The 11,310-nt window shown below is 36.6% G+C and overlaps 2 protein-coding genes across 2 annotated transcripts; both read left to right on the top strand.

Moving 5' to 3' along the window:
• Positions 1-3,043: 3,043 nt before the first annotated feature.
• On the top strand, positions 3,044-5,250 carry gng8 (guanine nucleotide binding protein (G protein), gamma 8). The gene is made up of 3 exons (XM_084731159.1): positions 3,044-3,385; positions 4,079-4,192; positions 5,037-5,250. The coding sequence occupies exons 2-3, from the start codon at positions 4,109-4,111 to the stop codon at positions 5,163-5,165; spliced, it is 213 nt and encodes a 70-aa protein (XP_084587285.1). The 5' UTR covers positions 3,044-3,385; positions 4,079-4,108; the 3' UTR covers positions 5,166-5,250.
• A 528-nt stretch (positions 5,251-5,778) lies between these two features.
• Positions 5,779-11,193, top strand: tmem45b (transmembrane protein 45B). The gene is made up of 6 exons (XM_084731158.1): positions 5,779-5,932; positions 7,384-7,581; positions 7,681-7,893; positions 7,984-8,168; positions 9,215-9,357; positions 10,946-11,193. The coding sequence occupies exons 2-6, from the start codon at positions 7,392-7,394 to the stop codon at positions 11,055-11,057; spliced, it is 843 nt and encodes a 280-aa protein (XP_084587284.1). The 5' UTR covers positions 5,779-5,932; positions 7,384-7,391; the 3' UTR covers positions 11,058-11,193.
• Positions 11,194-11,310: the final 117 nt, after the last annotated feature.

Raw genomic sequence — 11,310 nt, 5'->3', positions numbered from 1 at the left:
TAGACATTCATGCAAGAAAATTTAGCGTAGAATATTCTTAACTTTTATCCAGAGTTGATCCTTTTCTTTTAGCTGTAGCTTTTAGCTGTAGCTGTTGAATACTAACAACAACAACAACAATAATTATTATTACTATTATTATTATTATTATTATTATTATTATTATTATTATTATTATTATAACTAGTAGTAGTAGCAGTAGTAGTTATTTGCATTCATAATTAAATTAAAAACATGTTAAAAGGACATTTATTTAGCTTTTTTGGCTTCAATAGCGGAATTAATTATTTAATTAATTGTATAACTCTGCATCTAAGGGTCTCTCCACTTTAAAACAATAATAAAAGATTTAGTTTGGTGACATTGTTAATTAGTATGGGATCATGGGAGTTGTTTTCTTAACTTTTAAACAACTACCATAGCTGATGAAAATCTTTTTTGAAATGATTTATGTACAAATCATGTTCATGTAGGGGGTTATATTAATGTTTTATTCATGTTACATTTAGTCACATGCACAGACTTTCTCACTCTGAGATATACAACGAAGCCTGTTCCATGTTTTCCTGTAAGTTATAGTAAGTAGCAGCTAGATATTAATGCTTAGCAGGAAACTATTACTTTGAATATATTAGATTTCTCTCTGTTTGAACATTCTTAGAAGCATTTGGGATAATGTAAGCACACAACTCAACAGTGTAGATGGCATATGTCTCTTTTGGATATTTTAATACGTAAATATTATATATTTTAGCTTTAATGGTGACATAATGTTTCCATGCAAATTGAAAATAAATCAGAACACAGTAAAACCAAAGAATACTTACAATAACCAGCTGTAAATGGTGTTCTGACTTTGTGAAACTTAAAGCAGTTTTTTTTTGTTTTGTTTTTTACACATTAAGCAGGACCTACAGAGTAGAAAAACTGGTTTGTGACCACTATGACAAATCAAAATAAACAGCCAGGACCTCTCTGGGAACTGGGCGGTCATGGACATGAATAACCTAAACAGTCAGTAGCCTATGTGTGACTGTCATCTTGTCAATCTTTTGACAGTAAAAATGTTTTAAGCCCAATTGATTGTGCCAAAACATGTTACAGAAAGTTGTGGTTGATGCATTTGGTCACCTGCTACATTTTGCAATGTGTAGCCTGCACTAGTGTGGATATGGTTTGTGGGCACTTTGCCATCCTCTCTGGTTTCATCTGTCCATTATTGTAGTGTCTGACTCTTACGGCCTCATCTAGTTCCTCATATTCATTCTTTTGTCTTCTCTGTTTTCACTCGTTACCTTTCCTTCCCCTCCCAGCTGCTCAGTTCTTCCCCATTTCCCTCATTGAAACCAGCCCTTTTCACCCACACGTTGCCAGATTGTCTAGTTTGCATCTGTCCCAGCTTTCTAGCCTCTGTTTTGCTTGCCTGGCCCCCGGATTGATGATTGTCTTCTGCGAAACTCATTTGGATAGGTTTTTCTGTCCTGACTGCCTTTCTAGTTTGCTTGTATTTTGATTGAGTAAATGTGAATTTTTATCCTAATCTGATTGTCTTTGTGTCTTGCCTTTAGATTCAAGCTTGCTGTTTCTCTGAGTCATCACATTTTCATAAATAAACAATATGATAAATGCTGGTTGGCTGAATGGTCAGAGTTTATACTAAGTAGGACCACTGAATCTGAATATTCCTTGCTTAACAGCATAGCAGCGGACAAATTGTATTTTACGGCCCTTATTGACAGAGGTTGGTTAGGTGAAGCAGCAGCTTTTTCTACCCATATGGTCCCACATCTTCCACAGAGAGAGACCAATTACTACAGGGAAACAAATGTTAATGAGGCACTTGACATTTAACTCCATAACACTGCCACTTTGCCCCCTGCTGCTGCGTGGAATAACTGTCAGCTCTACAGGAAAGACTGGCAGCAGTGTAGACGACAGCCGCAAATAATCCTGTTGTCTGAGAAAACTCAATCACTTACCTTGCAATCTTACAATTGGATATATTCCATTATAGCCAGTGAACTTGGGTTTTATTGCAGGAAAGAATGAGGCTATTAAAGTATCTGTTTGGAGCTTTATAAGACCCTCTTGAAGCATATTAATATATTATTTGTGAACCATTGTGCATTTAAAGTCATTGCTTACTAATGTTACAGTGTAAATCTACACAAGGGTCCAGGTGGCTTTGTCAGAGAAACACCCTCAGGTTACATCTGATCTACAGCCAAAACAATAAAATACAAAAAGAACAAAAGAACAACCACATATGTGTAGGTTTCAAGGGGGGTGGACGGGACAGGTCCCCCTCAGTATTTAGAAAATAAAATCCCCAATAAAATCATGAAAATGTGCGGAGGACCTTTATTTTGACAAGGGGTGCAACTAATAATTATTTTCATGATATATAAATCTGACAGTTATTTTCTTCATTAATCATTTAGTCAACAAAATGTCAAAAAAAAAAAAAACAACTGTCCAAAACCCAAAGATATAAATGGCAAAAATAACAGGATTTATTTTATATATCATTCAAGCTGTTAAACGTTTGACACTTTTGCTTGAAAATTAACCAAAGATTAATCAATTAGCAAAATAGTTGGCAACTAATTTTCTTTTGACTGACTAATTAATAAACTGACTAATCACTGCAGCTCTAAGTTTGACAATCTGTTTGCCTGATAGCCTTTCTACATTATGTTCCAATAGATTTTGAATTTTACCTGGTGTCTGAATTGTGTTTTCCTCCACAGCACATGAAACAGAAATTTATGTTGATGACTTTTGAACAACTTTAATTTTTAATTCTACAATTCATAAACTTGTTATAAATACTGATTATTTAGTATTGAGTGATCCTTGTATTAAAACATGTCCAGTGCAACTAAAATAAATGTGCTTGGTAAATATACTGTAAGTATTGAAGATTTCACATCTGTAAGAATTAATGACAAACAGGAAAATTAATTTAAGTCATGCAAAACAACCTTACCTATTCTCTTGAGAGCCTCCTCATTATAGTCTAATGTCTTTTCATGTTGCTTTCAGGTGTTATGGGAAAAATACCTTTATTTTAAATATAAATCGAATTCCTATTCACACTTTATTAAAAACCTTTAATGTTCCCTCTCTGAGCTTGTGTGTTATCTCAGGTAGGTGAGTGATGGAGATGAAGGTCACACCACATGTTGCCTTTAACTGCTGCACCGAGCCCATCCTGGGGGCAGAACCACAGCTTATTATTTGAAGGAGGGAACCTTTTGAAGCCTTCCTCCTCATCTTTGCCATTAATCTGACTTCATTTGTTACTGTAAGTTGGTGCGGAGGACCCTGTGGAGGATACGCAGACTTTCATTCCAGGAGCCGAACGGTTGCTGCTGGTCTTGGGGTGAGTGATGTTGTGAATTATTATGAGTTAGGATAAACCTTGAAAAAGTGTCTAATTTCTCTGTTTCTAATCTAATTTTGTTCAGATTCACGGAAACATCTCTACAAATCTCTCCATGTGTGTTGACTGTGGACTATATTAATATGTAGAAATGATTTGGATTGATATAATTGTCCAATTAATTTCACACTCATATATAATAAATAGTCTTTTGTTGTTGACTAATGATGCTTTTCATTTACTGCTCTCTGAGTGGTTTAACAAGATTGATCTCTTGCATCAGTCTGCAGCTGAGCAACATAATAGCAGCTGTGGGGAAACAACAGTTGGAAGATTAATAAATAACATTAAATCTCTACATCTGCAGTTTTATACAAATGTATTCTGAAAGGGCAACAAGTTAATGTTAATGTTAGGTGTATTTACATTCTCAGCCATAGCGGATGCCCTCCCCTGGGGAGGCTGCTCTGCCTCCCCTCCCCTGCCCTCCTCCTCCTCTGAGACCCTCCCTGTGCCACTTGCAGCTGAGACCCAGGGAGCAGAATTAACGAGCAAATTGAAACAGACTCCAACCATGGCACAGATATCTCCAATGAATTGTCACGCACTGTGTTTGCACTTTTTTCTTCCACTTCAGTGATGCATACTGTTATATTCATGTCTAATAATTCAACATTTGATGTTTCGCGGCAGGCTGGTTGACTTTAGCAGGAAAAGCGCAGGATGTCCAACAACATGGCCAAGATCGCAGATGCTCGAAAGACGGTAGAACAGTTGAAACTGGAGGTCAACATAGAGAGGATGATGGTGAGTTAGCACATTATGGAACTACAGAGCTGATAGAAACTCCTTTAGATTGTTAGAGCACCAGTGTGTAGGATTTAGTGGCATCTAGTGGTGAATTTGCAGATTGCAAAAACCTTGTCTCATCCTCCCTTTCCAAGCATGTAGGAGAACCTACAGTGGCTGCGAAGCTTTCACAAAATGTGTTTAGGTTTGCAGATATTGAGGATGCAACCAAATCCAAAAATGTTATTTGGGAAAGAACAAATAATGTGTCAGAAACAGATATTTCTTCTGCTCGAAGTTGTTATTATTTCAGAAATTACAAAATGTAACACAGTGTTGTTAAGAGTACATTTTTATACAAGCGCTGTATAATATTCCAGTAGTGTGAACTGCAGTAAGATTACCACATCAAGGAAAATCAGTGTGGCGTCATGGCAAGTTTAGATTATTCACTTCAACTAAAGGATTTTTTTAATATCCTTACAGTATTACAGTAGTACAGGGTTTTTATTTCCAATGCAGAACAGAATATGTTTTATTGATGAACACATTTGTTTAGTTTCTTATTGCACAACCTGGACCATTAAGATAGCAACATGTCTTGTGTTTCACTATGAATGAATATCGATGAAAACATTAAAAATGCTCTTTTAATTTTTTCTGCAAAGAGATTTAATTTCATGTATATTTAAATTCATATTTATTCTCAAACCTATCTTGCCAAACACTCGTCCATTTTTAAATCCAACCTACTAAATAAAATTTGTTTCCTTTCCTTTTTGGTATCAGTTTTACACTTAATAAATAAGTAATAAACTGAATTTCAAATGTTTTTTTTACATAACACAATCTTTTTGTGCAGGTATCCAAAGCAGCAGCTGAGCTGATGGCCTACTGTGAAAGTCACGCCAAAGAGGACCCTCTGGTGACACCAGTACCTTCCTCAGAGAATCCGTTTCGAGAGAAGAAATTATTCTGTGTAATATTGTAACTCTCGTGTACAAGACAAATGTCTACGCATTAACACTTACAGCTAGTTTAATGTGGGAATTCAATGGCCTTTTTATTAAAAACAACAACATCCAGTTTTATAATTAAAGACGGTCTTGGTGACGGTGACCTGAGAAATGATAATTTGAACATGATAAAGGGCAATAAAGATTTCTTGTAAATGGGTGCAAAGTTCATTTAAGGCCAGTAATGCTGCCTCTCCTTGTGCACACAGTTTGAGCTTATATATTAACTAAATTATATACTAAGTATGTAATAGTTAGTTCTCACTAAATGTCTTTGGCTCTAGAGTTTAAAAACAATTATAACAAAACTTTGTTGAGATTTTGGAATTATTGTTGTAGACTGACTAATTTTATAGTATGAAAAAGCAAAAATAAATGACAATTTTGCTGTAATATATTTGCTCTACATCATGTTTCATACTCTACATTAAGGTGACAGAGACATGTGTCAAAGAACATCTTTTTATAATATTAATACCTGAATAAACAACACTATCTTTAGCTGGGTTTTGTTTTTCCTCCTGAATGTCACTGCTGCCTCCCAGGAGGATGTCCCTTGGTCACAGAAACCAATGCAAATGATGGGTGGAGCTTTGTGATGATGTCAATACAGGTTAGAAGTGCAGACAACAGGTGTGCACAGTTTACACAGACCAGCGTGCTGTATGTCAGACAGCTGCCAAAATTCACAGATTTCCACAAAGCTCCTGAGCCTTTGGGGATTATAGCAGCAGAGAATAAGGTACGTACAATCGGTCCACCATCTTTTATAACTGTGAAAGGAAAGGTTCATTTTCACATTTAGTATCTGTGGGGTACTTTTCTGCTTCATCAGCACCTCACATACCTTCAGTATTATTTTAAATAAGAAGAAAATACTTGCAGATTACAATCAATATACTCAGTGAAAACTATATCTACTTATTGGCATGTGGCTCCCGATAACTGAATAAAGTGAATAAATTCATGTGAGACTGTTCAGGTGTGAAAGTAAAAAATATGCAGAATTACCTAGTCAGACAGGGCTAGTCAAGAAAAACTTGTCTAACTGAAGGTGCGTGTCTTGAACACACCCGTGCCTCATGCCCACAGCGTAGGAGGAAGTTACGCAAGGTTAAAAGAATTGATTCAGCCACTGACATGAAAAAAAAAAAACAAGAGAAAGAATGAATGCTACAGGAATGTGTCTAATTTTTAATTCACATTTTGTTCACATACTTTTCATATTTTAGCAGTAACACTTCAGTTAGTGCCACCGATATTGCTAAAACTTTTTGAAATGTAGGTGGATAACATGTTCATCTACCCAGTGGCTCTGTTTGCTTTGAATTTCATTTTTGCAAGACAAATGAGCGGCTCTCGTCTGCATGAGAGGGCTTGCCCTACCAGTCTGCCCTGATCAGATAAAACACAGGATATAGAACTTTTTTATTTTCCTCATTTTCATTGAATTGTAGATCTTTACTCACAGGGTTTGAAGAGATGAATAACATATAAAACTTCCTAGTTAAACGAAATTGGTGTTTTGTCTCAAAATTCACTACATCTCACAAGATTGTTATTATTATTATTATTATTATTATTATCATTATTATTATTATTATTATTTATTGATTGACTGATTATGTAACTGCCAAAAAAACTTTAAGTTGACTGGAACTGAAAAGACAAGTTTAGGTAATTTTGTGATGATTCAAAACAAAGAAACTTTTCCAGTCAAATAAACTTAAAATGTTAAATTGAACCAACAAATCTTCAGTCACACTGGAAAACATTACAACCAAACTGGATTTCTTCTCAAAATACTAAAATGTTTAACCAACAGGAATAAATAAAACCTGTGTATTTATGTTATGTTAATGAAAAAACAGCTAATTTCACTAAACGTCCATGATTCTTTACAGTGATGATTTAAGATTTACTTACATGCTTTGCAAGGACCTTTATATAAGCTATCTACCACCCTGTGATTGTGGATATGTCATTGTAAGCTGCTCTTTTTAGTCCATTTTCCTTTAAATGACACTTGATTTCTTGTAATCATTTTATGAATCCAGACACCATAAAATAAAGCTCTGAGCCTGTACTTTAACCTCTGCTCCTGTCATATTCAGAGGAGTAAAAGCATTGACCTAAAACAGTAAACCCATCAATCAATGACTTATCACTGAGGTATATGTCTTATGTTTTCAGGCCTAACGATGGCCAACTTTGGAGGACATGCCATTCCTGGCTCTTTCTTCCTGCTCTTTGGCTTTTGGCACACAGTGAAACACATTCTCCAACACTACTGGAGGACAAATCAGCCTAAAGGGAGACGGATCATGCCACCTTTCTTCAAAAGAATGGACTACATCGAGGGAGGATTCGCAATCTTTGCTTCATTTGTCGGTCAGTTTTCCCCCTCAATCCAATCAATCTACACACTTTAAAACTCTATAAAAATCTGTTCTTGACTCCTCTCACGTGGCCTGATGTTGTCCCGTGCAGGTATTATGGTAGAACAGTTTGTGGTGGATGGACCACACGCCCGACTCTACGACAGAGACACCACTTCATGGGTCAAGCTGATGAACTGGCAGCACAGCACCATGTATCTGTTCTTTGGGATCTTTGGAATAGCACTGGTTGCCCGTACAGCATCCCAACTGGTGCCCGCCGGTGTTGACCGCCTTGCTCTCTCTGTGGCTCTTTTTGTTGAAGGTATGCTACGAGGAATCTTAATTAGACGTTTTTCCTTTACATCACAATTATGTCCCGCTGACACGTGTTTGACTCTCTCATGTCATCCAGGGTTTCTGTTCTATTACCATGTGCACAGTCGGCCCCTCCTGGACGCTCACATCCACACCCTGCTGCTAGTGGCTGTGTTTGGTGGATCAGCCAGCACCATGTTGGAGGTGTTTATAAAGGACAACATTATTCTGGAGCTGCTCAGAGCCTGTCTGTTCATCCTGCAGGGCTCATGGTTCTACCAGGTGATTAGCAAAGAAAAAGACACTCAGAGTCTCGTAATGTCCCAAAGATCCAGTGTGTAGGATTTAGTGGCATCTAGAAGTGAGGTTGCAGATTGAAATACAGCTCGTCTCACCCTCTTTCTACCATTTAAATCTGATCATTACTGTCTATTTGGTATAAACATACATTATTATTATGTGGACATTCTTTCTATGGTTGTTATGTCATGAATAAGTTTCCAGGAGTGACAAAAACATGGTGGTAGCGATATTCTGTTTTCTGTGGAAACCCCTCTCCTCCTCCTTTGTTTACTGCCAATGGTAAACCAGAATCACTTCTTATATTTCTGGTAGATTAGAGGCTTTGCTGGGGTGGAACCAGTTTGTGCAAGTAAGAAAGTTATATTCTTGTTAATGCTCTGGGGTATGTAAACACACATGGTTTATCAGATTACTTAATTTAGCGTCCATGTAAACAGTTAAGAATTTCTAATCAGAATGGTGTCATTTTGACTGAAGAAATATTGTGTACCTACACATAACTAGTGTAGGTTTGTCCATTCTGGGCTACTGTAGGAACATGGTGTTGCCACATGGCGGCCTCTGTGGTGGGTAATGAAAATACCAGTCTTATTTTCAGGTTATTCTGTACTAATGAACGCAATGATATTCCATTTCTGCCATACTGTGCTAATAAATCTCCCTAAATCTCACACACTGGACGTTTAAATGTGATTTATGGAAGACTGTGAACGTACTTACAAACATTCAACATATTGAGAGGAGCATGGCAGTGTTTTTGACCATTTGAGCTTAGTTACTACAGCTAGTGAATACTTTCCATTTCTGTTAGTCGTTTGCCAGATTATGTTTTTTCTGATTCTAGACAGGCAATAGATTTAATTAATTTTTGTGCACTTTTCAGCCCACAATTAGTTTAATCTTGGCCCATTTGCGTCAGCTTTCACACTGACCTTTGATCTGTCTCTTTTTCAGACATAATGTCAGTTTAGAAAAAACAAAATATTTTGCAGTTATCCCGTTCATCACACTATTTGTCTTTTCAGATTGGATTTGTACTTTACCCACCAAACGGATCAGAGTGGAACTTGACAGAGCATGGTAATGTCATGTTCGTCACCATGTGCTTCTGTTGGCATTTAGCCGTGGCCCTGCTGTTAGTTGCCTGCACCTCCTCTGGGGTTTGGTTGTAAGTATCCCATCATTAACCTATACAATCAATACATACTGAATGTGTCATAGTCATAGGTTTACACAGAACTGGGTAAATACATATTTGGAATCAAGTAAGTTGAATTATATTTGTCCACCCCTTCACTTTCATGGTACCTACAGTACATGGTGCTAGCAGTAAACTGGTGAGCCTATCTACCTTTATTCAAATTATCATTGCAGTGAAAAGTAAAATATTTGAGTATTTCAGGACATGTTAACCCACATGTCATGTACTTATTGTGCAGAGAAAATAATGGGGGATCACAACATAGGTTCATAGGTTTTCAGAATAACATGGTAGTAGAGATTCATTCTGTCAGGAGGTTTCAAGGGCAAGTAAACAATATCAAGTTAAACCACTACTGGAATGCAGCAATAATACGAGCTTGTCCGTCTCAGGGAAATGCAAGGACAACCAGCCAAAACAAAGACAGAACAGGATATACTTGTTGCCTTTATAAAGCTCTTAAAGTCCCTCAGTGTGCCACCAGTCAGGTGCAAATGTCCCTTGAATTCACGTGTAAGGTGAGCTCTTGGACTGTTGCCAGTCATTTAATAAACAGAAAGGCAATTTGCATGCTCGCAATACATGTGATGTATTAGCTTCCTACAGGGAAACCTGAGAGTTTTATCAATGTTGATTTAAAAAGTGAGCAATGAACACATAAATGAACAAATATATCAGTCAATCAATCTATAGTGTCTACTCCCCAAAACCTTTAGAAAATAGCAGCGCTTTTGGAGTTTTGATCGCTGAACCTGAATTTTAAAGTTACCCTGTTAAGTCTTTATAGTCAACATGGATTTGTTTATATTCAACAGTTCTCACAAAGATGCACTGTGTGCTCAAGGCCTATGCAACTTGCTGAATGAATGTTTAAAATGTTTAATCGGCCCTCGGTCTAACAAATATTTGCAAAGCGCTTGTTTAGAAACCTGTATTGTGTCCATGGAGCCACTGTCCTCTGTCTTTTTTATTGGTGCATTAGTAGTCAGAAGGAAATGTGTATCATATTACCCTCAAACACGCACACGCTGGCAGACCATGAGATGATCAAAACTGAAGAGTTGGTTTGGATCTTCTGACTATATTTCGCCATTTCCCTGCAAGATACAGCTTGTAGGAACACTTGCAACAATGCAAGTTGAAAGAAAATTAGTTTCCAACTATTTTGATAATTGATTTGTCATTTCAATCATTTATCAAGCAAAAATATCAAGCAGTTATTGGTTCCATTTGGGGATTTGCTGCTTGTGTTTGTCATGTATGATAGTGAATGAAGATTATTTGGGTTTTGGACTGTTGGTTGGACAAAAGAAGCAACTGAAGACGTCATTCTTGGCTTTGGGAAATTGTGATAAGAATTTTTTTAATTTTTTGACATTTTATAGACTAAACGATTAATCATGTAAATAATCGACAGATTAATTCACAATAAAAATAAATGTTAGCTGCAATTCTAACTTACAGTATTTCAGAACAATTAATTATCTCTAAGAAGGTTGAGACAGTTCTTGTCTAGATGCTTAATCTTCAAGTTTTTTGTGTGTTTCCTTTTTAGCACAGTGACGCAGTGCTCCGGAAGGGGACGGGACATCGAGATTGGAATGCGAAATACATCCTCCAAAATGAGCTCCCAGAAAGCTTTGCTTGAAGAATCGGATGAAGAGTGAATGCATGGTTATAGTCCTTTGAAATTTTAATGATTTTTGATTTCATTTTCAACTCTGCTGTTTTGCACAATGTACTGCTGATTCTTTTTGTACATCTGTAAAAAATAATGTATTAAATACAACTCTTGAAAAATCATCTGTTATTACAAGTGCTGAAGGTTTTTTTTGTTTTTTTGTTTTTTTAAAGGGCAGGTTATATAGTGTGAGGTTATATTGAGTGTATGACCTGCTATCAAATAATAGAAAACACCCA

Source organism: Lutjanus erythropterus, chromosome 11 (genome assembly GCF_056507025.1).
Source record: "Lutjanus erythropterus isolate fLutEry1 chromosome 11, fLutEry1.hap2, whole genome shotgun sequence".
In the NCBI taxonomy this organism is placed as follows: domain Eukaryota; kingdom Metazoa; phylum Chordata; class Actinopteri; order Lutjaniformes; family Lutjanidae; genus Lutjanus; species Lutjanus erythropterus.
This window is presented reverse-complemented; position numbering and strand designations above follow the sequence as displayed.

Excerpts from the sequence above, each read along its gene's own strand:
- gng8 (XM_084731159.1), top strand. The coding sequence starts at position 4,109 with ATGTCCAACAACATGGCCAAGATCGCAGATGCTCGAAAGACGGTAGAA. Across the intron at positions 4,193-5,036 it reads TCAACATAGAGAGGATGATG|GTATCCAAAGCAGCAGCTGA; the intron begins GTGAGTTAGCAC and ends CTTTTTGTGCAG.
- tmem45b (XM_084731158.1), top strand. The coding sequence starts at position 7,392 with ATGGCCAACTTTGGAGGACATGCCATTCCTGGCTCTTTCTTCCTGCTC. Across the intron at positions 8,169-9,214 it reads AGGGCTCATGGTTCTACCAG|ATTGGATTTGTACTTTACCC; the intron begins GTGATTAGCAAA and ends TTGTCTTTTCAG. Across the intron at positions 9,358-10,945 it reads ACCTCCTCTGGGGTTTGGTT|CACAGTGACGCAGTGCTCCG; the intron begins GTAAGTATCCCA and ends TTTCCTTTTTAG.